Raw genomic sequence first — 24,922 nt, 5'->3', positions numbered from 1 at the left:
TTAAAATAAATGTGTCAAAGAACGGAAGAAACATGATAAAACACTTCTATACACCAAAACGATTCTATTTCTAGAATAGAAATTCCAGATCTCTGCTGTCACACTTTATCATAAGGAGCTGGTAGTATGGTACTTCTTCCCATGAAAACAGATTTATAAATAATTTGGGATTTTGTTGAAAGAGTTTTATATATAAACCAAAGAATCAGATATAGCTATGTGAAATATTAAAATTATCTTTGCATTGCCTTCAATATAAAACTGGAATATTCAATAAGAGAAATAAAATTTCCTGTTATTTTATTTAGAGATGTTAGGAAGGACATATGATAAGCTAGTTGAGAATCTACATGGAAAAGTTACACGAAAGAGTTTAATTATTACTAATACTTCATACCAAGAGGGAATAACATCAATATACCATATGCTCCCTAATTTTTAAGTTGTGATAGTAATTTTTTATATAAACCCTTAAAGGCTTTTTTTTTTAAAAATTTGAGACAGGCTTGTGGGTACCACAGGCTGACCTTGAACTTGCTATGACTTTGACTATGGTCATCTTGACTCTACCTCCCAGAAGCTAGGATCACAGACCTTTACTACTGGTTTTAGAGGCATTGGGAACTGAACCCAGGGACTTGTGCATGCTAGGCAAACATTTTATCAACTGGACTATATCTCCAGACCCAAGACCTGAATTTTTTGTACAGTTAAGGATATTTAGAAGGAAGAAAGGAAAGCCATTACTCCATTACAGAGAAGCTGGAATGCTTCTTTGTACTCTGCTGACTAAAATTACATTCAGAAGCAATCATGCATGAATCAAGAAGTTTACCAGATAAAACTGGAGAGCCTTCCTACAGCTCTGTCATCAAGAAATAACAAACTCCCAATATACTAAAAATACAATGCAGCCTGAGCAAGGAAGGACAAGAATATGGGTCAGAAAACTGGCTCCCTGCCACATACTAGGAACAATACATTCTTTCCCCTCTAAGATTACCATAACGCAGCACGTATGTAACTTAATATGCTTAGAAATAGAAAGGTGGCAGGAAAACCCCCAAATTTTCCTTTACTCTGAGTACAAAAAGCTTTTAGAGCTCACCAATTTATTTCTTGATGAGGCCTTTATTATGAAATAAGAGGCTTTTCCACAAATCTCCTCACAATGAGAGCTTGCATTCTAACTCAGGACTCAGCCCCTTACTGGGTGAACCAAGGCTCTAATTCTAGTCAGTCAAACTCAGTGCTACTGATTAAGACTGAAGACCAATTTTCAAGCAACACTGTAGAAATGGTGCTGCCATAGCTAAAGGCTGCAGAATATTTGTTTAACTATGCAAAGAGGCGTTGCATTTGTTTAACTATAGAAAGATGTGCTACATTTGTTTATATTGTAGAATATTTGTTTAACTATGCAAAGATGTGTTGTATTTGTTTAATTATGTAAAGATGGGATGCCGTTTTACCTTGCATGCCTATGTCACATGATTAGTCTAATAAAAAGTTGAACGGCCAATAGCAAGGGAGGAGGTACAGGAGGAGGAATTTAGGTGTGTGAAAAAGGAAAGGAAAAGAGACACCAGGGAGATGCCAGGGGACATAGGGGGACATAGGGGGACATAGGGGGACATAGAAGGACATAGAGGGAGATGCCAGACAGACATAGAGGAAGCAGGAAAGTGGGACATACAGAATGAAAAAAAAGGTAAGCCTTGAGGCAAAACATAGATGAACAGTAACAGGTTAAATCAAGTTAAAAGAGCTAGTGGGACAAGCCTAAGCTAAGGTTGAGCATGCATAATTAATAAGTCTCTGTGTCTTTATTTGGGAGCTGTTTGGCGGCCTAAAGAAAATTCCAACTATATCTGAACAACCCAGTGTTTCAGACACGAAAACAAGTAACAGCGAACAAAAGATAGGATCCCCAAAACATCTTCTCAAGTTTCCTCACCTACAAATGAGAGTCCCTGTTCTCCAATGCTACGGGTAGATTATTTCAGAGAAGCACAGGCTCTTATGAACTCCCTCTCCTGTTAAACTATGCCTTTATTGTCATTCCAAATGTTTCTAATAGATGAATTCTGAACTATGTGTTCTCAACTTGGGACAGGGAACAAAAACAAGGTTATCGCTGCCTAAAGTTTGTGAAGCCCTTCGATCTGCCCTTGAAATGACAAAATAAGAGGAATCTGTAGCACACATAAAAGAACCACAGACAGGCAGAGGAATGCAGGCGAAAGGGAAGAAGAAGGAAGGGAAGTGGAAAAGGAAGAGATGAGAGAAGGAGAAAGAGAGGGAGAAGAGAAGAGGGATCAACCAAAAAAAAAAAAAAAAGGAGGCAACTGAACAGAGTTGTGGCGCTGGATAAAGCCCCCATGAGGCGTATACTCTGACTTTCTGTTCCCTGTCTTTCACACTAGTCAGCGTTACAATGACTGCTGAAGCAGGAGATCAGGGCGAGGCCTAACAGAATAGCTATATTAGCAGGCTGTGTATATCTAAGTCTCTCAAAGCCTCTGAGCACCAGGCCCCTCCTCCCTTCTGGCTCCTGGCATTAGGTGGTAAGTTGGTGGTCTTCAGCTTCATGCACGGTGAAAAGCAAACCCCCTCCCCACGCCTTTCCTGAAGGAGGTAAGGAAAAAGTTATTCAAACTGAGTATAAATGAATAGGACCATCCAAATAATTTCACAAACTTTCCAGTATCTCTGATCATGTTTGTTTGCTTGGTTTTTTTTTTTCCCTTTGGATAACAAGAAGGGAATTATTATAGAAATGAAATAAATGGAAACAATCCCATTATATATTTTCTGATGCATTCTCTATTGGGTTTTGGATGAACTTCATAAAATAATGTGATCATCCTAATCAAGACCACCAAAGCCCCCTCCGCATGAGCCACAGAAGCTGTGAGACTAAGTGAGATACTACAGTGACTGCCACAGCACCGGAAGGGCCTTTCCCTCTGAGGGAACCCAGATACAGTGACAACTTACTACCAAATGTGTGTATGTACATATGTATGTATGCCTCTCTCCCTACTCCGCTACTTTATGATTTATGTCTTGTATATATTTTATGTATTTACCATATGTTTATCTTAGTTCTGCAAATAATGTCTTGGCAGCTTCTACAACACTTATTCATATATGCGAATACAGGAAAATAGGCATGTGATTAACTGGAAAGCGGTTTTTGTTGAATTTGGAACTTCTTGGTAGACTCAAGCTTTACAGAGTTGATATAAAATAAAGGGTAGGGAAGTTTAGTTAGTTAGGGATAGTGATGCACACTCGTTCTGGGGGAAGTCTGAGATCGGCATGACCAACTTGGTAAGACCTTGTCTCAAAAATTAAAAAAAGCCAAACAGAGTGTGGGGTGTGGTCAGTGGTAGAGTGGGGGGTCTGGTCAGTGTAGAGTGGGTGTCTGGTCAGTGTAGAGTGGGGGGTCTGGTCAGTGTAGAGTGGGGGGTCTGGTCAGTGGAGAGTGGGGGGTTCTGGTCAGTGTAGAGTGGGGGGGTCTGGTCAGTGGTAGAGTGGGGGTCTGGTCAGTGTAGAGTGGGGATCTTGTCAGTGTAGAGTGGGGGGTCTGGTCAGTGTAGAGTGGGGATCTTGTCAGTGTAGAGTGGGGGGGTCTGGTCAGTGGTAGAGTGGGGGTCTGGTCAGTGTAGAGTTGGGGGGGGTCTGGTCAGTGTAGAGTGGGGGTTTGGTCAGTGGTAGAGTGGGGGTCTGGTCAGTGGTAGAACTGGGGGGGTCTGGTCAGTGTAGAGTGGGGGTCTGGTTAGTGGTAGAATAGGGGTCTGGTCAGTGTAGAGTGGGGGTCTGGTCAGTGTAGAGTGGGGATCTTGTCAGTATAGAGTGAGGGGTCTGGTCAGTTTAGAGTGGGGGGGTCTGGTCAGTGGTAGAGTGGGGGGTCTGGTCAGTGTAGAGTGGGGGTCTGGTCACTGTAGAGTGGGAATCTTGTCAGTGTAGAGTGGGAGTCTGGTCAGTGTAGAGTGGGGGTCTGGTCAGAGGCACAGTGCAGTAGTGTGGTCCGTGGTAGAGTGTAGGCATTTGGATCACTGAGAGTGTCTACATCACATTGTCAAGGCGTTGGGTAAAATGAGAATTAGAAAACTACAATTTTGATCTCAGTGTGACAACAAAGCCTGGGAAAGCAATTCTGAGTTTTCAAGTTATGAATTCTCCAGTAGGAGTGGAAGAGACAAGCACAAAACACTCTATTTTAGTCTCTTCAAAACCAGACAGCCACAAACAAACCATGAAATTTTGGGAAGAAATGGGATTGCTGCCAAACAAACTGTCCTAACTGAGTCTGCAAGATAACATGTACCCTTCCGCCTTTGCCCACAGAACACAACAGCCATGTCCACGGAACACAACACCAATGCCCATGGAATGGCTATGCCCACGGAACACAACGCTGATGTCCACGGAACACAACAGTGATGCCCACAGAACACAATGCTGATGTCTACAAAACACAACACCAATGTCCATGGAACAGCTATGCCCATGGAACACAATGCCAATGCTCACAGAACACAACGCTGATGTCCATGGAATGGCGATGCAAATAGAACACAATGGTGATGCCCATGGAACACAATACCAATGTCCATGAAACACAACACCAATGCCCACGGAACACAATGCCCAATATCCATGGAGTACAAAGGCAACACCCATGGAATACAATGGCAATGCTCATGAATACAATGGCAATGCCCACAGAAAACAATGGTGATGCCCACGGAACACACCAGCGATGCCCATGGAACACAATGCTGATGCCCACAGAACACACCGGCAATTCCCTACTGCACTTGATTCATGATAGCTTTTAAAGAAACAGACCTTGCAAATACAGTTGAAGTCCCCATGGTCCCTTCCACAGTCTCTCTCAACATCCCCTTCCCTAGACAATTCTCCAGAACGCCTAGCAATTCTTAATGTCCACCAGCAAAACCTAAAATGTTCTTGTCCCTGGATATTTGCTGAGTGTAAAATTTCTACTTATCTGAGTTCAGCAGACCCAGAACTTTTTCTCGCCCTAATTTGTGTTTTCTTGTCCACTTAATCAGGTTAAGTAGCTTTCTATAGGATCATCTTCTTTAACTTTCATATTTGGCATTAGCATTAAATATTTTTCTTGCTTCATAGTTGTCTATTTTCCATGTTTATGGCAGTTTTTGACCAATATTTCCATTTTTTTTCAGTTCAACACATGCTAAGGAAGCCCTCTATACTGCTCTACATCACCACAGCCTCCATCTCCCCATCTTGTTGTGTGTATGTATGTACTTGTTAGTGTTGTCTTTGTGGCTCCATATGTGTATTTGGGTAAGTGTTGTGTGTATGTGTGAATATGGCCAAAGCATAAGATCAGCAGTGTTTCCTTAAGAAGGGCCATCCACTTTTTAAAAACAATTATTTTTGTTTATGTGTGGGTCGTTTGCTTACATGTATGTCTGGGCACCACATGTGTGCATTACACATGGAAGCCAGAAGAGGGTGTCATATCCTCTGGAACTAGAACTAAAGACCCTTGTGAGCCATCATGTGGGTGCTAGAAATCAAACCCAGGTCCTCTGGAAGAGCAGCCAGTGCTCTTAACCAATGAGCCATACATCTCTCCAGCACTCACCTTGGTGTTTGAGAAAGGGTTTCTCACTAACTTGGAACTGAGTAGTCTAGGCGTGCTGGCCAGTGGATCTCCCTATCTCTGCCTCCCTGGCACTGGGATTATAGATGAATATCACTGAATCTGGATTTTTTTTAATGTGGGTTATGGGGGGGGGTGGGACTCAGGTTCCCCTATCTGCACAGCAAATTCTTTACGGACTGGGCTATCTTCCAGCCCTCCTCCATTTAAAAATGAAACCAAATAGGATGAGATAATATTTTCTGTAAGGAACTAAGGGTCTTTTCTTGCTTAAGAAACTCCCTAAAATGGGTGTGTTGGCATGTGCCTAAAATGCCAATAGTTTTGAAGCTAAGGCAGGAGGATTTCAAGTTGGAAACTAGCTCAGGGTACACAAGGAGTTCAAGGCCAGTCTACTATATAGTGAGGGCTTGTTCCCCTACCCCCTTTTTCTTTTTCTTTTTTGTTTTAGATCAGGGCTAGGGGTGTCTCTTAGTGGTAGAGCACTTGTTTAGCTTTGCATCCGATCCTCAGTCCAGAAAAGAGAAGAGGAGGAGGAGAAGGATGGGGCGAGAAAATTTAAAATAGGGGTAAGATTTAAAAAGGGAAAAAGAACAGAAAGTCTTTTGGACCTAGAGTCTATAATCTCATAGCTCCTCCCTATTTCCCGGCCCTATTTCTTTACTCACGTCTTTACACTACAACAGACTGGCTGGCTCACACTGAACACGTGTAAAGGAGCTTGGAACGGTGAGCAGGAACACTCTCCTTTCCCGCGGGTTTCTCGCCTATCCCATCGACAGTCAGCTCAGCAAGTCGGCAGTCCATTAAACTCTGCCGAAGGGCGTGCGCTCTGCTTTCAGCAGTATATTTATTGCTACTCAGAGCACCTGGGCAAGCTGCCAGCTCACTCCAAGGTTCGGACCTTCCTAGGCTGCGCGTTATCTGCACTAGGAAACAGAGCAGAGTGTTTTACTTTGAAAGGCATTTCAATCGAGGGGCTTGCTGAGCTCAAGGCTTCATGGGAAAGTCAGAGCAAAGCATGCTCACTCCAACAATGGATTGAATTAAATGAAGCAGAGGATCCTACCAACAAAAACTAGAAATCGGGGTTTATGAAAGAACTGGGAATTGTCACGTCCCCTGCATATGGAAGATTGAGATTACAGAGTGCAAACAAGGGATGTATGATTTTGACATTGGAAACAATTTGCACACAAAGCCAGTTGCTATTAAGACATGGACTGGATGCCATTGTCATAGTACTCTGAATCTGGTGTATCCTGAGTGTTGTAGGATGGGAATGCATTAGCTGTGAAGATGAACCATGCAGTTTTTAAAAGGGGTGTGTGTGTGTGTGTGTGTGTGTGTGTTAGCTCAATCAGTAAAGTGCTTGCCATGTAAACATGAAGACTTGAGTTTGAGCCCCGGCACCCATGTAAAGAGTCATATATGGTGGTACATGCTGGTATAATCCCACTGTGAAAGAGGCAGAGACAGGTCAGGCAGTGGTGGCACACATCTTTAATCCCAGCACCTACGAAGCAGAGGCAGGCGGATCTCTATGAATTCAAGGCCAACCTGGTCTACAGAGCAAGTTCTAGGACAGCCAAAGCAACACAGAGAAACCCTGTCTTGAGCAACAACAACAAAAGAGGTGGAGACAGGCGAATTTCTGGTCCTCGCTGACCAGTCAACTTAGCCTAATCCCAGAGGAAGACCTTATTTCAAAACATAAGTGGACAGCTCTTGAGAAATGACTGAGGATGACCTATGGCTGGACACACAACACAGACACACAGACACAGGCACACACAGACACACAAATAAAGTTGTCTATGCACTAATATGTATATGTACATACACACATACCATATGTATATATGTGCATTTGTGTCTATGCCTGTGTACCCATGTGCACACACACACACACGAGTTAGAAACCAGACAAATAGAACTGAAGGCCAAACTGCAAGTCATCGTTTTCTAGAGTCGCAGCAATGAAAACAGTGACTGTTCCACGGGTATATGTGGCCACAGGGCAACTCTGACCTACCTGGCTTACAGTGGTTGAGACAGAATTGCAAACAAGTGAGCTGAGCGTTTCATCACAACAATGCTGATAACACTGAAGACGGCAAGAAAACTGCAATATCCAACAACATCTGGGCTCTGTCTGGGCTCAAGAGCTGCCTTGACCTAGCCAAGGTCACAGTATTTTTATTGCGTTCTAAGCATGCCTCCGGACTTATCATAACGAGCAACTCACATCCCTGCCTCAAACGTCAAGTTGTATCTCATTTCTCTGGTTTGAAGAGTCATTATTTTCAAAACTCAACTAAAATAGGCATGGGGGCACATGCCTGTAATCCCAGCACTCAGCATGCAGAAGGCTGAGGCAGGAGTGGAACACCAGTTTCGGCAAACATAACTATACTATAACTCAAAACATAAAGCAATGGTAAAGCACTACCAAGTAAAAAGTAAGGTAAAACAAGTCAATCTGTGTAAAATCAGCCTGGTCACCAAGTTATACTGTGCCTGGTAGACACTCACACAGGACAGTTAAAATCAAATGGGCAGATGCTCCTTAAAGTCAGGAAGCAACACAGAACTGAATGCAGATGCAAATGAAGGTACTCACTGGAAATCTAACGACGGTAACATCGGTTTTGGTGGCCTCAACCAGGAAATCCATCCAAAAGTCCACGAGTTCCTGCTTGGCCATGGGCTGCTCCGTGGTCAGTTTCACAAAATGCTTATATATCAAAATTGTCTCCACAATAGACTTGAGGTACCTGTGAGTGAAAGGACACAAAACGGGACAGAGTTAGGGCCACCTACTCCCCTCAACCCCATTTTTACTTTATAGGTGTTCTTTCTATTCTCTGGGTGCAACTGTACTTATAATTGTGCCTCCACATTTACCAAACACATTTCACTGTGTGCTAAATAGCGGGTACTGTTACATGTTCAATTTTCACAAAAATTCAGCAAAGCACGTTTCTAAAAAGTTGAGAAAACTCATGTTTAGAAGGTTTAAATAAACTGGGCCCGGGGCCAAACATCTCCCTAAAACATTTTTATTTGTTATGCTGGGGCTCAAACTCTGGACGTGTGCATGCCAGGCAAATGCTGAGCTCCCTTCCCAGCAACGCATTTTTAAAAATACATATATGTGATTATTTGTAACACGTGAGTTTTAAATGCCTATATTCAATTTGAGGACAAGGTGGACACATTTGTGTTTAAATACGCCTTTTCAAGGAAGGTCTCCGAAATAGACCCTTCGTAAGAGGTTATTTTACTCTGAGCCATTGAGCTTAGGAATTATACAAATATCCACAAACGGAAGAAGACAGACGGTGTCTCAAAAGACAAAGGAGACATGAGGAGAAAGATAACTATGCAAGATGGTGGCTGTGGAAGCACTTTGCAGACCACAGACATGGAAGCTGACATTACATAGTAGGCATTATTGTGTGGCTGCTTTACTACTGCACAGGATGCTGCCTGCTTTCTCGGTAACAGAAGCCAGGACACCTAAAGCAGAGCTCTTTGTATCCACACTTCAGTCTCTTCTGCCATCAGAAGAGTCATCAAAAAGAAAGGGCACGTATGACTGAGTGTATCACTTAGGGGTTCACTTAGTCCATGGCATTTAGCCAAAGCCTGTTGTGGACACGCATGAGGCTGTTGGTACAGCCCGTCCTCAAGTGCCATGGAGACAAATTGGATAACGTCAGTTGGGATATATTTAAAGAAAGACCTCCGCGTCAACAGAGATATACTGAAGAACATCAGAAGCAGGAAAGCAGGATGGGGATGCGAGTCGGGGGGACACGAAGGTCTGAAGTCAGCATCATCCTCCTTAAAACATGATGGATGAGCACTCCCCCGGGTGGATGAACAAGGAGGCTGGAAAGGCACCTTTAGGCAAGTGCTAAATTCAAACGTGCAAACACCACAGCGCCGCATGTTCATTAGACAGAGAGTGCAGCGTGAACCCCAGAGCAGAACAGGAGAGGGTTTGGGAAGGAGGAGGGTGAACCTTGTTTGCCAAACGAAGATGGACTTTATCTCTCAGCTCTGACAACTACTGAACTGGATTGATCTAAGGATTTCGATGAAGAGGAAAGGCTGGGCAGGGATGCCATGGAGGAGGACTGGTTAAGAGAGACCTGCAGATGAGGAAGTCTGTAAGAAACCAGGAGGACCATGTTAACATGGCAGACAGCTCTGGGGACATGGGCGCTCAGAGCCTGGACTCAGACCTGCTCTAGGAAGGGACTTTCTCTGCATGTCTGTTACACTTTTCCACGCCTTCACCCTGAAAGTCAGTCACTACATGTGACGGAACTGAACTAGTACTATTTTTAAAGCAGTCCACAGTATAGAAAGAATTTTGTTATTTCTCTAATACTACACAATGATGAGACTTGGATAGCTCCCAAAAACAGTCTGAAATTTTTTTAAAACACACATCAGAAAACACTCTAATGTGTCTCTCACACTAGGAGTGAAATGGAGTGAAAACCAAGAACGAGAATTCCCAAACTGAGACTGGATCGTGAAAGAAACAAAGAGCAAGCATTTGGAATGGAGCCCAGAGCGGCCGAGACGAAGATGTGGTCTCAGATCTGGGGTATGGGTCAGATGGGAAGACACAGACTGTGCAACCTCTACACAGTTCACAAGTGACACTGGCTTGGAAGGCCAATCCATAGGAAAAGCTAAGTGACGTCATCGAGGTCATCAAAACTTTTAATTCAATGCATTTTCTTCATGAAAATTTTATTTTTCCTGTAGATTCCGGATATTAGCCTAAGAAGAAATAATACAATCTAGAAGTTGTAAAACTGAAGAAGAGCGTGAGGCTATCTAATAAACACAGCTGCAGACGCACGCGAGGGTTGATAAATACCATGCTGGTGTCTTCAGTTTAAACAGCTTCTCAGATGCTTGAATGACGCGCAGGTGGTCATTGGCCAGGACGCTGGCTCCCAGAAAGAAGCCGACTTCCCAGTAGCTCTGGAGTTTTTCCAGGTTCCCCTTTTTACCCAGCAGGCTGCTCAGCTTCACCCCTAGGAGATGAAGAGGAAGCAGGGTGTTATACCGCAGATAGGCAGGGATGATTTTTCATTTAGATGTGAAATTAAGTTTTCACTGTCCTGAAAGATCAAAATAGCTTTATGTTTGTGCTTACTGATGTGGATCAAAAGCATTGGAAGGGCATAATGTCTTACCAAACAAAATACACACAGAAGAAAATAAAAATATTTTTTAAAAATTATATTTTTTATTTACTTTTATATGTATGAGTGGTTTTGCCTGTATATATGTGTGTGCATCGTGGCACCCTCAGAGGTCAAAAGAGAGTGTCTGAACTCTTGAAGTGGAGCTATGATGGTTGTGAGCCATAGTGTGGGTGCTGGGAACTGAAGCTGGGTCCTCTACAAGAGAAACAAGTGCTAACTGCAGGGTCATCTCTCCAGCCCCAGCAAAAATTACATTTAATTGAAAAACCCAACATTTGTGTATCACAGTCTAGAATTTTAATGTGTCCATATATGGGTACATATAAGATGAGAAAATTCAGTATATTGTTGTTATAGCATGGATCGTGAAATAATGGGAAAGGGGATTTTCTTGTGTTTTGTAGGTTGGAAAATCTACCAGTGAACTAAAATACAAGTGTGTGTTTGTATATATAGTCATATACATAAACACACACAATATAATGTAGTGGCATTTCTATTGTATTTTAATCAATAAAGTCAACCCGAAGATCCGAAAAGCAAAACAGCCAGTCACTGGTTCTTACCTCGACCTCAGTCCAAAAGGGTGATCCTGCCTCTAGGAATCTCAGCATGAGACTGTGCCTGAGAGCTGTTTCCTCTCTTTATAATCCTCTCTAGTTCTGGGATTAAATGCATGCACTACCGGAATTAATGGTATGCACTGTCCGGTTTCTATGGCAACTAGTGTGGCTACTGGGATTAAGGTGTGTAAGGCTGACACTCTCCCGATCTCCAGGCAAACTTTATTTCTTAAAATACAAGTGAAATGCTACTACATTACATATATATTATCAGTTATGAAGCTATAAGGCCAAAGACTCTAGGCAGCGCTGTCCCATTAGTACCATCCATTTTCTCTTTGTTACACTGGTTACATTTGCTGCATGAGAGGCAGGCATCCTACAGTTACAGCCCCAGCCTGCTACTGTCACTGTCTAACACAGCTTGATAATATAATGTGAATTTTCCAACTTTGCTCAAGACAATTTTGCTTGTCTACATTCCTTACAGTTTATTATAACTGCCTTGTATTATTTGTTCATCATGTTGATTTGATATATATATATATATATATATATATATATATATATATATAATTGCTTAATGCTCTTCGTATCCTTAAAAACGATTTGAAACCAGATCTAGTTGCACATGCCTATAATCCCAGCTTCTGGGGAGGTGGCTACAGCATCAGAAGTTGAAGGTTTGCCTGGGCTACAGAGAGAATTCAAGAGCAGCCTGGGCAACTTAATGAGACTGTTCTAGAACAGGATAAAAGGTGTGGGGTGAGGGAATAGCTCAGTGCTATTCACAGCAGAGCACATGCGTAGTGTGTATAAGATTCTGAGTTCAATTCCCAGTATCACGAAATTTTATTTTTGATATTTAAAAACAGGGCTAAAAGGTAGGACATATCATTGTAACAGGCTACAGGGGCAGAGGCCACCCAAGGAAACTACATCCACTGCCTATTAAAGGTTCATGAATAAAAAATTTACTTATTAACTTGTAAATTTTTGTTCAGTTACTGTACAAATAATTCCTGTGTAGTATGGCATATAACTCCCAAGATCTGTGACCTATTAGAACATAAACAAGCTTCAAAAAAATCAAGTGTAGAAATCTTATCCTAATATTTCTTGTTAAAGCGTTCATTACTTCTTAAACATTCTTTAACTCACATGTATTATTATTTTGTTGTTGTTGTTGGGTTTGTTTTTTTTTTGAGACAGAATTTCTCTGTGTAGCCCTGACTGTCCTGGAACTCACTCTGTATACTAAATTGGCCTCCAGTTTACAGAGATTAGCCTGCCTCTGCCTCTCAGATGCTGAGATTAAATGCGTGCACCACCACCTCCCACACTAGACATATAGTCATATTAAGATTTCCACATTAAATGGTTTAAATAAAATCATTTACATTTGTTTACTTTATATTTTCTGAGAGTAATATTTTACCCTTTTGAGAATTATAACTAAAACAAAATAAACTTTAACTTTAAGTTACTTTTTATTATATAATTTATTTAAGGGAAAATGAACCTTTGGATGATCTTCACATTTTGTGAGGATAAATTAAAAAGAGAACAGTTTGCCACCAAATATTCTCATAAGTTGGAACCAATTGCACCTGCTTGTGCAAACACACCACAGATCTTCGAGCTGGGCATCCCCACTCCAAAAGTTAAAGAAGGAAAAAAAGAGACACTAAAAATGTATCTATCAACCTTGGTTGAAAATAAACAACTTATTATTATGTAACACTTCCAGGAAAATAGTAAAATCCAGACACAATCTAATAGAGAGTCCTGCTGTCAAACTTCCAAACAGTGACTCTGAAAATGCTCAGATGTAAAACAACAATGGTTACAATAAAATTCGGGTTTTTTTTTTTTAAATCTAGAATGTTATTCTATGGTAGTGATATTTGACTTTAACAATGGCATAAATTTGCCATAGGATCATGACCCCACCCTTTCAATATTTGGACAAAAATGCTTTAAATCTATTTACTTCCCTTTGTGTGTGTGGGGTGTGTGTGTGTGTGTGTGTGTGTGTGTGTGTGTGTGTGTGTGTGCCTATGCATTCATCATGCTCACGCCACAGTGAGCATGCAGAGGTCAGAGGACAATTTGGTGGAGTTGGCTGGATTCAACCATGGGAAATCTGAAGATCAAATTTAGGTCATCAGATTTGGTGGCAAGTACTCTTACCCACTGAGCTATCTCACCAATCTCAAAATGTATTATCTTTAATGAGAGATAGTATTTTAGCACATGGACAAGTCTTAAATTATTTACCAAAGCACAGATGGACAGATAGCCATGTTTTATTACATTCTTGTATACCCAGCTTTGTGTATGTACTCAGTAACCTCCTCACATGAGGATCTAATTGTTGATTTGTTGGAGATGGGAGGTGCGGGCACTAAGTTGTGTTTTGTGTTTTTTAAGCCATTGTGACTAACCATATTTTCATGTTTTGTTTGTTTTGCAAATGAGCTTGTATGTTCTTCAGATCTGACGCATAAAACTTGGTTTTGCCAGTTGTGCTAGTGCACACTGGTAGGATTCGCTGAAAGAGGCAAGAGGATCACGAGTTCAAGGCCAGCCTGGGCTACACATTTGGGGCTGACAAGATGGCTCAGAGGTTGAGAGCACTGGCTGCTCTTCCAGGGGTCTTGAGTTCAGTTCCCAGCAACTAAACGCTGGCTCACAACCATTTATAATGAGATCTGGTGCCCTCTTCTCGTGGACACGTGTAGAGAATACTGTGTACATAAGAAATAAATAAATCTTAAAAAAACAAAACTTGTTATTATATGGAACTATTACGCTTTTAAAATTGGTGTTAAAAACATGGCTCTAACCTGTGTTTGTTCAGGGGCATGCATGTACAAGCACATGCACATGATGTGAAAGTGTGTATGGAGGCCAGAGAGCCTCTGAATAGGCTGCCTGGGCAACGAGCCTGGGAGATCCATTGTCTTCGCCTTCTCAGCAGTGGGATTAGAAGAGCAACCTTCAGTTCAGCTTTGAGTCTGTTTGTTTCATTTATTTACTTATTTACTTTTTTGGTTTTTGTTTTGTTGTTTTTGTTTTTTGATACAGGGTTTCTCTGTGTGACTCTGGCTGTGGTAGAACTCCCTCTGCAAACCAGGCTAGCCTCAAACTCAGAGATCTGCCTGCCTCTGCTTCCCGAGTGCTATTATTAAAGACGTGCCACCAAGCCTGGCTTGTTTCTATTTTTTGCTGTTCAGTGGAGCTTCTGGGAACTGAACTCAGGTCCTCATGATTTCAGGGCAAGTACTTTACTGACTGAGCCATCTTCCAGTTCCTCTAATGTTTTTATACTTAGGAGACCTTTCTTTCTCATGAGCACTTATACACAATAGACCTCAGTACATAGAAGCACATCTGTATTTAGGCTATTTCCATGGAGCAGAGCTTCAGAAGAAGCATTATACTAGGTTCTAGGCTACAACATCTTACTTCCTAGGTGCTGGGAGGGCAGCTGTGTGTCACTGGAACATTTTTAAAAGGTCTTTATGCATAATTGCAGATGCAATTACATCAATTATAATTTTACCAAGTGTGTAAATTTCTTCTGTGTAAAACTTTTTTTGGCTTAAGTTATTAAGCAATGGGTGTTGCATCCTTGTGATTTCATATAACTTCCTACAGCTTCTTCCATCGAACTGTCTGCCAATATAATTTGAATTTTAACATAGCTCTCATTCGAACTGGCTGACTTGTAAGCACCGGGGAGCTTTCAATGGTGTAGCTTTTTCTTCATATTTCCACCTGGCGGCTGCGACTAAATTCAAGGCTGTTTTATGGGGAAATGAGGACACAGAGCTCCGGCCAAGCACTCATTAGTTGCCTAGCGCTGAGCACATTAAAAATGCTGACTCTTTCAATCTACACAAAACAAGCAAGGGGATATTTCCCTTTGCAGTGAGGAAAACAGAGTCAAGAGAGATCTGGAAGCTTCTGAAAAAAGGTAGAGATTAATTCTTTCATTTTGGCTTTCTATTATGAAGAATTTCAAACATATACAACTAGAAAATATACTATAGTAAGGGAGTAGGGAGTGTAATTTAGCGGTAGAACACTAGCTTAGCATGCAATGTCTAAGAAACACAGAGGAGCCAAACAGATCTACATGTGTATATGCATACATACATACATATGTACTACAATGAATGATCAGTTTGGGGACAATTTTTAGTCTTTCAGCTTCTTGATAATTTTGGTGAACTTTTCAAACTAAATCACAGATATTTCATGTTTACAGATTATAAGGAATCTAGAAAATTCTTCTATAAATCTTTCTCCATTACAACAGCAATTAATTCCCTGAGGTTATATATTAGATTTGTCCTGACTCAAATAAATCCTCTAATTATTACCTAAATGTCCCCCATTAGGTTTTTCCATAACTAAGCTTAGTAAATTAAATGGTTATTTAATTTCATTTGGTATTTATGACTCCAAGTATCTTTTAATCTATCTAACCCAGTCATGCTTCCTTTTTTATTTATTGTTTTTTTATTTATTGTTTCCTCAAAGCAGAGATGCTGTCCTATAGAATACCCTTGTATTCTGGACCTGCCTACTGGCACTCCATAGTATCGCCTAACTTACTTCATTAGATCTCATGATGCCTACTGAATGGATATTGGACCTTAAGCTTCCAGTTAAACATTTCTGGTGAGAATATTTCACAAGGGAAATATTAACAGAAGCATAACAATGGTAATCACTTAAAATAGTGATTGAGTTTGGTGACTTTGCAGGGCCCTTCCCTTCTACAGATACATCCGCTCTTTTTTTTTTTTTGAAGATTTATTAAGTTACTTACTTATTATGTGTATGGGTGTTTTGCTTACACGTATGTCTGTGCAGTACATGTGTGCACACCTTTTCTTTTGTGATGAGCAGTTTGATCAGGGAATTGCTGAGACACCATGTAAATATGGCAAGATGTCTGCTTCTTAAATGAAGGTATTTACTTAATGGTTTCAGCTCTAACTGGAAATCCCTGCCACAGTAAATTACCATGACATCCCTGTCATCATTAGCTTTACTTTTCTCTACTTAATTAACTGGTATTCTCCAAAAGAATGCATCCTCCTTGGGAGTAAAGCTGTAAGGAACCATCTCCAACTGGAGAGGAGCTTCAAAACACGTAAGACAGAGAACCTTCTTAAAAGAAAAGTATTTAACCTTTCCCTTCCAAGCTCTGTCCGTAAGGGACAAGGGAGTCCTTTGTGGTTGATAATGAGTTTTGTTTCTGTTTTAATTTTTTTCAATCTTTACTGACACACAGATTTTTATATTCAGTAAGGAATTTATTTCATAATTTTTCTGTTATTTTGTTTTGAGGTTTTGTTTGTTCTGGTTCAGCTTTGATTTTGTTTTTAGGTGAAGTGGACAGAGTTCTCTGGACTGGCCTTGGTCTTCTGATCCTCCTGCCTCCATTCCTGTGTGCTGAGATTACAGATGTGGCCACCAGGAACTGGTTACATGTTGCTGGGTTAAACCTAGAGTTTCCTGCATGCCAGGCAAGCACACTACCAACCTGAGCTATATTTCTGGCCCCGTTCTGTATTTTTTAATGCTCAGAGAAAATGAGATTAAGATATTAATTCATCTCAATTTCCAAATACAGGGTTCTTTGTCTTATACTGCCATTACTGATATGGACCCAAAACACTAATTTTGACTCCCTATAAAATGTATCATATTTAAAAAAATTCCACAGACTGTGTAAGAAATTATTTTTATTTAATGTTAGAATATTAATTTTTAAAGCTTATGAAGCTTAAAATAGAAGGTTTACGATATGGCCCTATGTGTTAAATGCTAATTCTAAGTAGTTGAACCATCAATTACCCAAAAGTTAGGACCTATGAAGCAATTAGTATAACCTTAAACAGACCCGTAACTACAATCAAGAGTGTGTGATTGTTCGGACATGGCTTGAACATCTACCTCTAAGGTTCATGTCCTAGAAGCTGGGGCTTAGTATAGTGGTAACGGGAAATAGAAATAGTAGAACCTTTAAAACATAGAGAATTAAGGGAAGTGGTTAGATCACTGGAGTCACTGTCCTCATTGTCTTCAGAACGAATCAAGGTTGTTCTAATGGGGACCTTCATTAGCTCCTAGAGAGTGAGCTGTTACATAAGTCAGAGCCCGTCTAGTCACTATTGAACCCACATCCCTGCACCATCATGTAACTGTTGCCTCTTGACATCCACCATAATGGGATACAGACCAGACCAGATCAATGGAGCGCCTTGATCTTAGACTTTCAACCTGCAAACTTGTGGTCTAAGTGAGCTATGCATCGTCTGGTATTTTGTTATAGTAATAGAAAATTGACTAAAAGAATCTTTGGCTTCAGACATGATAGTTAAGAATTACTTCTTAATTAATTCTTATATCTGAGTGGTGGTGGCACACGCCTTTAATCCCAGCACTCAGGAGGCAGAGGCAGACAGATCTCTGTGAGTTCGAGACCGGCCTGGTCTACAAGAGCTAGTTCCAAGGCAGCTAGGGTTTTTACAAAGAGAAACCCTTGTCTCGAAAAAAAAAAAAAAGCCAAACATGCCATTAGCTTTCTTTTCCTTGTATATTATGATATATTATCACTATAGTTTATTAATTTATTTGCCTAAACAGTTTCTCTTGAAAATACACATAGTCTAATCTTACTATATTAATACTAATTTTAGGTCAGCCCATTTTTGATTGGCATAATTTCTGACTGAATGAAATATAACATAGAAAGCTAGGTATCATTTAATGAGGGTATGCAATTTATGTTTTACATGATAGTATTGTATAACCTTGAAACTTAGCTGTTATAGAAGCTAAAATTCACATCAAGTTCAATTGTAAGTCTTCGTACTTGATGAAATGTCCAGATTTCGATAATTTAATTTTTTTGTTGTGCATGTCCGTGTACGTGAGGAAAATGTATCTAGGGGTGTTTGTGTATACACAGGCGTATGGAGGCCAGTGGTCAACCTCTGGTGTGGTTCCTCAAGTGCCATTCGTCTTTGTATTTGTTTATCTTTGAGATGGGGTCTCTTGCTAGCTTAGAGCTTACCAAGTAGGGTAGGCTGTCTGGACAGGGAGCCCCAGGCTCACACCTGTCTGTCTCCAACAAAGAGGGCTGCAGGTGGCCCATTACAGCAAGTTTTCTCATGTGGGCTGGGAGAGGAGGGCAGTCAAAATCAAGCTTTCCTGATTGCACAGCATATACTTTACCGAATGAGTCATCTTCCCAGCCTGATGTTCAAAACCTTAAAGCCATCCTCATGTTTTAAGTGCTTGTTCAACCTATGTTATGAGCTCTTCTTGGCAGAAAACATGGTGTTTACTCTGTGAAGTTACCTCCAGCTCTCCCAACCTCAGTGAGCTGGCTGTTCTCATCTATACATCATGTGAAAATGAGAGCAAGAATAAGTGCATTTCCAAACCACTATCACTGCTCGACTTACGGATGCAAATCAGGGTCAAATCCCATGCAGACTGAAGGGCCCCACCCAGAGAGCACAGCCACAAGATGCGGAGACCACTGATGGAGAGCGAGTTTGGGTTATAGTGACTTTTTAAATTAAGATGCAATATTTTGGAGTCACTTCTAAAAGGCACAAGTTGATGTTCATTTTTCTCTGATTTTAGTTATCAGTCAAAAAATTATTTCACTTGATTTTAGACAAAAGGTGGAGTGACCCAACTCTGTGCTTTAATGGAAGTGCAACCCAGCAGTGGTCAGCATTAGATTTTATCATTCCTTGAGCCTGGGACTCTATTTACCTTCAAAAATATCTTAGAACAGTTCATGATGGAGATCTTGAAAGTCCTTCTTAAGAGATGCTTTCAAAAAAGCAGGGACTTTATTTTTCCTTAGAGATACTTAAACTATTTTCAAGTTTAAAATATTAAGAAAATTTTCTTTTATAGTGAATAATTAAACTAACATAAGTGTTTTTTTTTTCACTAGTGAAAAGTAAGGCACAAGACTTCTGTGGCTGTGGTAATAATTCCTCCAAGAGTTGGGAAGGTCTCTAAGGAGGGGCTTAACTATTCACCAGACAACATCTGGTTACCACAGAAGACATTCCAGGGTCAAGAAACTTACTATAATAATGATGATCATACTACTACTACTACTACTACTACTACTACTAATAATAATAATAATAATAATAATAAAAATGCTACCCCAGAACTAAATTGAAACCACCACTCAAAACTGATTCACAAAGGTGTGAATCCTAATTTATTTAAATCCCAGAAGAAGACCAGTATATGAAACAATCCTACAGCTACAGGAGTAAAGGGCACATTCTATCATGGGCAACAATTCAGAAATCATCTCTGAGGGGACCAGTTACCACCAAGAGTGTTAATTACTTTATTGTTACTTTAGGGACTTTGTGGGCTTCACTCCCACCACCAGGAAAGCACAGGGGCATCTGTGTTTAGAGCAAAAAAAACAAGAACAAGCAAACTAGAAGTCAAGCAGCTAGCCAGCCTGCTTTCCTGCCTTCCTTGCTTTTTGTCTCTCTCACTCCCTCCCTCCTCTCCCTCTCTCCTTCCTCTCCCTCTCTCCATCCCTCCTCCCACTTTTCTTCCCTCCATCCTTCCCTCCTTCCTTTCCTTCCGTTTTAGTTTTGCTGTCTTCTTGAGACGCATGTAGCCCAGGCTATCCTTGAGGTCACCATGTAGCTGGTGATGCTCCTAAGTCAAGCTCCTCTAACCCTCTGCCTCCCACATGCTGGGCTTACAGCTGTGCATCCCCATCCCCATCAGTCTCTCTACTTTTCGTTTTCTTTTGGAAGCCCCTGGACACATGATCTTAAACACGCCTGATATCCCACAAAACTAACAGGCCCAGGGACCTGGGGAGTGAGGGAAGAACCTGTACCATCAGTATGAGTTTGAGTTGTAACCACAGGAACCAGGAAAAAGATACATTAAGACTGGGAATTATATCCCAATACAGATTCCGTACACTAGTATGAAATTCTGATCCAGGGGATCCATTAGCACCCCTACCCCGAAATTAAGATTAGATATAATAAAAAGCACAAGGGTCTTCTCCTTTACATGACTTTGGGTCCAGTTTCTTGATTCCCTCTAAAAATATCAAGCTGCAATTACCAACTTTCCGAAGCTCAAAGGAGGATTCAAACTGGTGCCCAGCCGCCAGCAAGAGGACTGCATAATTAATTCCTGACTGTAGTGTTGGCTCAGACTCAAATGCCTTTTTGAACCTAGGGAGGGGGGAAAAAAGACGAAATGTACAAGTTTACTTTCTCAATCATGAAACCCTGGGTGCGCAGTAACTTCTGTTTGCATAACTCTAGTGCCCAAGCAAAAAAAAAAAAAAAATTCCATTGGCTCCCGCCCCAGAATCTAGTGTGCTATTAGGATTTAATGTGTAAGCCACTGCACATCCTTGACTCCCCACGTCCTCTGATTCCGATACTGAATTCATCTGCGACCTAGTGACCCCCGTCTTGTAAAACTTTCTTGTCTTCAACCATCTACCAGAAATATGTATGACATAAATTCTTAAAAAATGAAACTTCTGAACATATTTTTTTAATGCCTTGAGATACACAAGGCACCGAGGAGAATCACCTGGGCAACACCCTGAAGGGCTGGGTCCCAGGTTAGTGACAGAAACAACACAATGCCAGCGACAGGGAGACATGGATGAAGTCCAAGGCTGTGCCGCTGTCTAGTACTTTCAGCTGGAAGGGCACAAAACCATTTTCTGCATGTCCATGAGCCTGAATTTCAAGTGTGGAAAGCGCACCCACACTCAAAAGGACCAGTGTTTGGATATCTGCTGCAGTTTTCAAGGTGACACATCCTCAGGGCCACTTAAGGCATCCCACACACGCAATATTAAGCAGGCTGCGACATCATTTCATTTGGACACGAAGAAGAAAAGTAAAAGTACGCATTCTTGTCCCCTACAGAATCTGCTAGAGATGAACAAATGGGAAATGGAATCTTTATTCAAAAAGAAAATCAGAATGAAGGAAACATAGACTGGATTCCCCATAAATGACCATTTGAAGATACATCTTTAAAAAAAAGATTACATCAGCACTCGGGAGGCAGAGGCAGGCGGATCTCTGTGAGTTCGAGACCAGCCTGGTCTACAAGAGCTAGTTCCAGGACAGGCTCCAAAGCCACAGAGAAACCCTGTCTCGAAAAACCAAAAAAAAAAAAAAAAGATTACATAAGGAAAAGTACATTATAAAAGTTATTCTACTTAAATCATAGCTGAAAGACAGGAATACCAAAGCTGTGGTGGTAGGCAGAGTAGTGTATTTATACTCTTGGCTTTCATTTGTACTTGATATTTCTCATAATTTAAAAGAAGTTAAACATTAAACAAAAACCCATCTTTCGGAATGTTGAAGATTCTGTGTCTTCCTCAAGGGGCTTACTTTTAAGGGGAACAAATGTCTAAATTCAAACAAAAATCCCCCAAATAATCATTAATCTTCATCATTTGACTCTGTTCATCAATAAAGATTTACAGACTATAAAAGGAAATTCCAACTATACAAAATATTTGTACCCTTTTAGAAATGCAGATACTTTCATTCTAAATGGAAAACCAGGGTCACATCAAGGGAAGTCATAACATACAAGTTCTCATTTATGTCTTCAAGACCCTTGTTAACAGATAAGTGGACACTTAATTTTTTTTAAAAAAAAGTGTAGGAAAAGAGAGAAATCAAATTTTCCTTTCTTCAAGTAATATCAAACCACACAATATTGTTCAACAAAGAACCAAACAGCATGGAATATCCTACTCATGATGGACTGGAATCCTCTGAAACCATGAAACCAAACAAACCCTTCTTCCCTGAACTTCTTTTTGTTAGGTATTCATTCAGAGCAGCAAGAAAAGTAACCAATACAAGAGGAAAAGGGATCTATCTATCTATCTATCTTTATATCTATCCATCTATCTATCCATCTATCTATCTATCTATCATCTATCTATCATCTATCTATCTATCTATCCATCTATCTATCTATCATCTATCTATCTATCATCTATCTATCTATCTATCTATCTATCTATCATCTATCTATCTATCTATCTATCATCTATCTATCTATCTATCTATCTATCTATCATCTATCTATCATCTATCTATCTATCATCTATCTATCATCTATCTATCTATCTATCTATCTATCTATCATCTATCTATCTATCTATCTATCATCTATCTATCTATCTATCTATCTATCCATCTATCTATCTATCATCTATCTATCCATCTATCTATCTATCTATCTATCTATCATCTATCTATCTATCTATCATCTATCTTTCTATCTACCACACTTTTATATATTTCAGAGACTGCTGAAAGCAACCATAAAAACACTGAACTAAAATTCTAGAAAAAAAAAAAGATCCCAAAAGACAAATAGTGTATGTTTGCTCTTCTATGTGAATGTTGGCATTTAGGCATGTGATAGGCATGCCTCAATCCATATTATCACAGAGCTTAGGTAAGAGATTAGTGGGGAGAATACAATCTCCCAAGGAAGGGGAAATAGAATATACAGTTATAGGGAGACAACTGGGGATCCTGGAGTGAGAACCTTAAACAGGGAGCGGGATGGAAGAGATGAGTAAGGGTAGGAATATAGGAAGGGGCAACTAACAATAAGGGGATTTGGGGCATCAGATGGAAACCCACTACTGGAGAAGTTTCTTAAAATATATACATACAGCCGGGTGGTGGTGGCGCACGCCTTTAATCCCAGCACTCGGGAGGCAGAAGCAGGCGGATCTCTGAGATCGAGGCCAGCACGGTCTACAAGAGCTAGTTCCAGGACAGACTCTAGAAACTACAAGGAAACCCTGTCTTGAAAAACCTATATATATATATGTGTGTGTGTGTGTGTGTGTGTGTGTGTGTGTGTGTGTGTGTGTGTATGTATGTATGTATGTATATGTATGTATGTATGTATATATACGTACATATATATACACACATACATACATACATACATACATACATACATACATAAGAGAAATTGAAATGGACTCACCATTTAAATTAAGGGGAGACATCTTTTGCCAAGTAAAACCTCCATTGCCAAGTAAATGGGTTGCATCTAATTGAGCTGTTGGCCAAAGAGGCCCCATGGTAATCCATAATCATTTCAGGCTATTGCCAAGACTATTGGTTGCTCTCCACACACTAATGGTAAGGCCCTATTGCTGAAGACTCCATTTACATTATCTCGCTGAACACAGAGAAGTGATGCTGGTGCCTATATAGAGCTTTTACCCCTGCTGACAAGTGTTCATGGTACTGGAAGGTACTCTGCATGCTGCTGGAAGAGGAAGGTAACCACCACCCCAGCTACAGACTCTGTCATTGACAACAGTGACCCGATGCATGAAACGCTGGGGCAATAGTAGTACCAACGTTGTGGGAGTAACCAACCACTTTCTGACTGGATTTAAGAATTCTTCATGAGATAGAACCCATACCTGACACTGCTCAGGTGGGTAAGAACCTGAGACTAGACAGGCTATGAGCCAAGAGGAAAACCAAATACTATTGTCCCGCTAAGGAAAAATAGCAATAAAATGATTCCTAATGCAATTCTGTTAGAGACCAGTGCCTCGCTCAGCCGTCATCAGAGAAACCTGCTCTTGCAGTAGATGGGAGACAGCACAGAGAGCCACAACTGAGCAGTGTGAAGAGGCTGAGATACTCTAGAATACCAAGTCCTAAAATGGGATATCTTCATCAAGCCCCTCTATCAAGGGCTCGGGGGAGCTACGTAGAAGGAGAGGCAGGAAGATTCCAGGGAAACAGGGCCTTCCAAACACAACAGGATGGATGCACATATGAATTCACAGTGACTTGGCAGCATGCCTGCACAGGTTCAGACCAGGTGGGGTGCGATCACAGGGCTGAGAAGAAGTGAACATGGGCTTGCACCACTAAGCAAGCTCTTTCCAACTGGCACCTGCTTGCAAAGAAAGAGTTAGTTCTCTCGAATGGAGTCTCTCTGAGTACATCAACCACACTTAAGGGTAGGTCCCATGTCTAGCAATATATGACCATTCTACAACAAACTCAATGGCATTATCATAGACTTTCTGTCTCATGGTACTTTGTGCACTGGCTAGTTTTAGGTCTACTAGGTGCAAGCTAGAGTCATCAGAGAGGATGTCTTCATAAGATCCCATTGTAAGACATTTTCTTAATTATTGACCAATGTGGAAAGGCTTGGCCCATTGTGGGTGGTGCCATCCCTAGGCTGCTGGTTCTGGGTTCTATAAGAAAGCAGACTGACCAAGCCATGAGGAGCAAGCCAGTAAGCAGCACCCCTGTCTAGGTTCCTGTCCTGCATGAGTTCCTGCCCCTACTGCTTTTGATGATAAACTG

At 40.9% G+C, this 24,922-nt stretch overlaps 1 protein-coding gene across 1 annotated transcript in view; it reads right to left on the bottom strand.

Moving 5' to 3' along the window:
* Window positions 1-24,922, bottom strand: part of Map3k5 (mitogen-activated protein kinase kinase kinase 5) — a 210,988-nt gene that overhangs the window by 77,983 nt on the left and 108,083 nt on the right. Inside the window, exons 8-10 of the mRNA XM_038339073.1 lie at window positions 20,631-20,743; window positions 10,572-10,731; window positions 8,292-8,445 (exon numbers count right to left, since the gene is read on the bottom strand). Coding sequence (XP_038195001.1) covers window positions 8,292-8,445; window positions 10,572-10,731; window positions 20,631-20,743 — 427 coding nt within the window. The remainder of the gene's footprint in view (window positions 1-8,291; window positions 8,446-10,571; window positions 10,732-20,630; window positions 20,744-24,922) is intronic.

Source organism: Arvicola amphibius, chromosome 8, assembly GCF_903992535.2.
Source record: "Arvicola amphibius chromosome 8, mArvAmp1.2, whole genome shotgun sequence".
Lineage (NCBI taxonomy): Eukaryota > Metazoa > Chordata > Mammalia > Rodentia > Cricetidae > Arvicola > Arvicola amphibius.
Note: the sequence above shows the minus strand (reverse complement) of the source record. Positions and strands in the feature narration are given on the sequence as shown.